The following is a 2,377-nucleotide window of genomic DNA, read 5'->3' as shown; positions in this document are numbered from 1 at the left end:
CACAGAGGATCACACCACCCTCGCTGCCAACCCCGGACAGTGATCATGTGCCCAAAAAACATGTAAATGTACCTAAAAGTGACTTTTTGGGCCACGGAGCTGCCGAGAACCAACGTGAAGGTGAGGGTTACACCACGGGCAGTGGCAGCCACCCCACGGGGCAGGAATTTTCCCCCTCGGCATACGTGGGGCACAGTTTGCACCCGACGTGCGCCGAAGCACTGGCTGAGTCCCCCGTACATCTCCTCCCTTCTTCCTCCTCCTCCCCAGCCCCCTCCCCCTGCAGCCCTGCAAAACCGCTGAGCTCAGCACATCCCAGGCAGGGGCCCAGCCAGGACCCTCCCCAACGCCAGCCGCCCCCGCCGGCTCCCGCTTAACCCTTTGCGAAGCCGGCAGGGCTGGAAATCGGAGCGATCGAGCAAATCTCATCATGGAAGGGGCAGGGAGGGGGTATCCCACAAGGCACAGCCGGCTGGGAACAAACTGTCCAGAAAGTTTGATCCATCATCCCCCCCGCCTTTTACTCTCCCCAGAAAGGGCGGCAGGTCAGAGCGGGGGGAAAGACACGCTGCTCAGCCGCAAAAAATCACGCTGGGTTTACGCCAGCGGCAATACCCCGGGGAGGGGAAGTGCAGGGATTACTATAGCTAAAACTTTGCTTTCTAGCCCAAAACCATTTCTAGAGGCTCTGCTGCAGAAGAGCAGCCCTGGTCGCAGTCTCTTTTTAGGAAAGAAAAGGAGCTGCGAGCCCCGCAACGCCTCCCCTCCCAGCAGAAGCGCGAGCGCGCAGCATCACCTTAGGATTATTTTATTTCAGAGATCAAAAATTATGTTTCACTTTAAAACTTGCTGTCACACCAGAGGCTGCTCACTCCCCTGCCTACCAGGCGATGTTATGGTAAAGAAAGAAAAATATTTATGCTCAGCTTCAGTATTCAAGCTTATTTTTAGCAAGGCGCCTTCCCTGTGGTCCTTTACCTCTTTTTTGTTTATTTGCCGTTTTCCCCCTGTTTTGACCCCAAAGCCAGCAGTTCCTCATCTATTTTCAGCCTCACCCAGCGAACGTCCGTACCAATGACTTGGTGGTTGCAGGGAGAAAAAAACCCACAAGTTAGGTTTTGTTAAAAACAGGATCCCAAGTACTATCCAACCATTTGTGTGCATATTTCGCTGGATTGCGCGGCGAGTGCGCAAATATCAGTGTATATTTTTAACCGCTGGGGTTGGGGTTTGTTCATTTTTTGTCCCAAAAAGCAGAGCAGCAGCCCTGCATGCCGTGGGCGCAAGCCAGGGCTTGTTCCCAGCTCCCCACACATCCCCTCTGCCCCACTGCTCCCCGGGATGCTGCACACTCTCCCGAAACGGTGACGAATTCAAGCCCCGCTTCCCCTTTGACCCCTAAAAAGCCATTCCCCACCGCTAGCGCTGCTGGTGATGTGGCCGGACCCTCTGCACCCGCTGCCCCGCAGCTTTTGGGTGGGAGAATTTCTCCCTGTCCCCCCACTGCGGAGGTCACCAGCGGCGGGCGCGACGCCGGAGCGGGGGGCCTGTCCCCCTCACTCTCGGCTGGCGTTTGCTCTCCGCCGTGTTTATCACCCGGCTGTTATCAATCTCTGCTCAGGAAGGACAGTACCCAAGATAGCTCCCGGAGTGACTTCAGAGTGTGCTCAGCTCCTCCGATAAAGCCGCAGGGAGCACGGTGGGAGGACAAACAAAGCCCTTTATCGCCAATTAATGGGCCTTCGGCTCCCCGCGCTCCTCAGAAAGGTCACGTACGCAGGGGCAGGCACGCACGGACCTGCGGAGAGGGGGACACGCTTTCCAGAGCAGAGGGCTCGGAGGCGGATGGTGTCTTGCCCCCCTTAATGGGACCATGGGAGGAGGCAGCTGGGGTAACTGCTGACGCTGAACAAAATCCCTGGCCCAGCCTGGCTGTGCCCTGCTCTCTCCCCCCTCTGATTTTTAATGTGTTTCACTCCAACAGCCCTTGTTTTCTTAAACCCGGACAACGCCAGCTAATGGGATGGTATCAGGCCCTGCCAGCGCTCACCACCCAAACACCACCTGGAAGGAGAGGCTGATCTGCGGGCACGTTAAAAACAGCACCTAGGAAAACCCTCACCACCCCGTCATGTCGTGCCGGCCGGGGCCTGCTTCACAGCCCAGAGAGCGGTCAGGGAATGGCAGGGTTCGGACATAAACCAGCCACGGCATGTTCCCCCCTGCCACCGCTGTCCCCAGAACATGTCCGAGGCCCAGCAGCGAGGCCTGGGATGGAGTCTAGCCCTGGGGGCGCCTGTGGGCCCGGGCTGGGCGCTGAGGTGGGGGCTGGGGTGAGGCGCAGGCCCAAGCCAGGCCCTGAGGGGGAGCCGAGGGG

General features: G+C 58.3%; 1 protein-coding gene across 1 annotated transcript in view; it reads left to right on the top strand.

Annotated features, from left to right (window-relative positions):
- Positions 1 to 2,131: 2,131 nt before the first annotated feature.
- Positions 2,132 to 2,377, top strand: part of DDIT4 (DNA-damage-inducible transcript 4) — a 1,608-nt gene continuing 1,362 nt past the window's right edge. The window contains exon 1 of the mRNA XM_009895781.1: positions 2,132 to 2,172. Coding sequence (XP_009894083.1) covers positions 2,132 to 2,172 — 41 coding nt within the window. The remainder of the gene's footprint in view (positions 2,173 to 2,377) is intronic.

This window comes from Charadrius vociferus, unplaced genomic scaffold (assembly GCF_000708025.1).
Source record: "Charadrius vociferus isolate BGI_N301 unplaced genomic scaffold, ASM70802v2 scaffold1452, whole genome shotgun sequence".
In the NCBI taxonomy this organism is placed as follows: Eukaryota; Metazoa; Chordata; class Aves; order Charadriiformes; family Charadriidae; genus Charadrius; species Charadrius vociferus.
The sequence above is the reverse complement of the archived record's forward strand: the minus strand, read 5'-3'. Positions and strand labels throughout refer to the sequence as shown.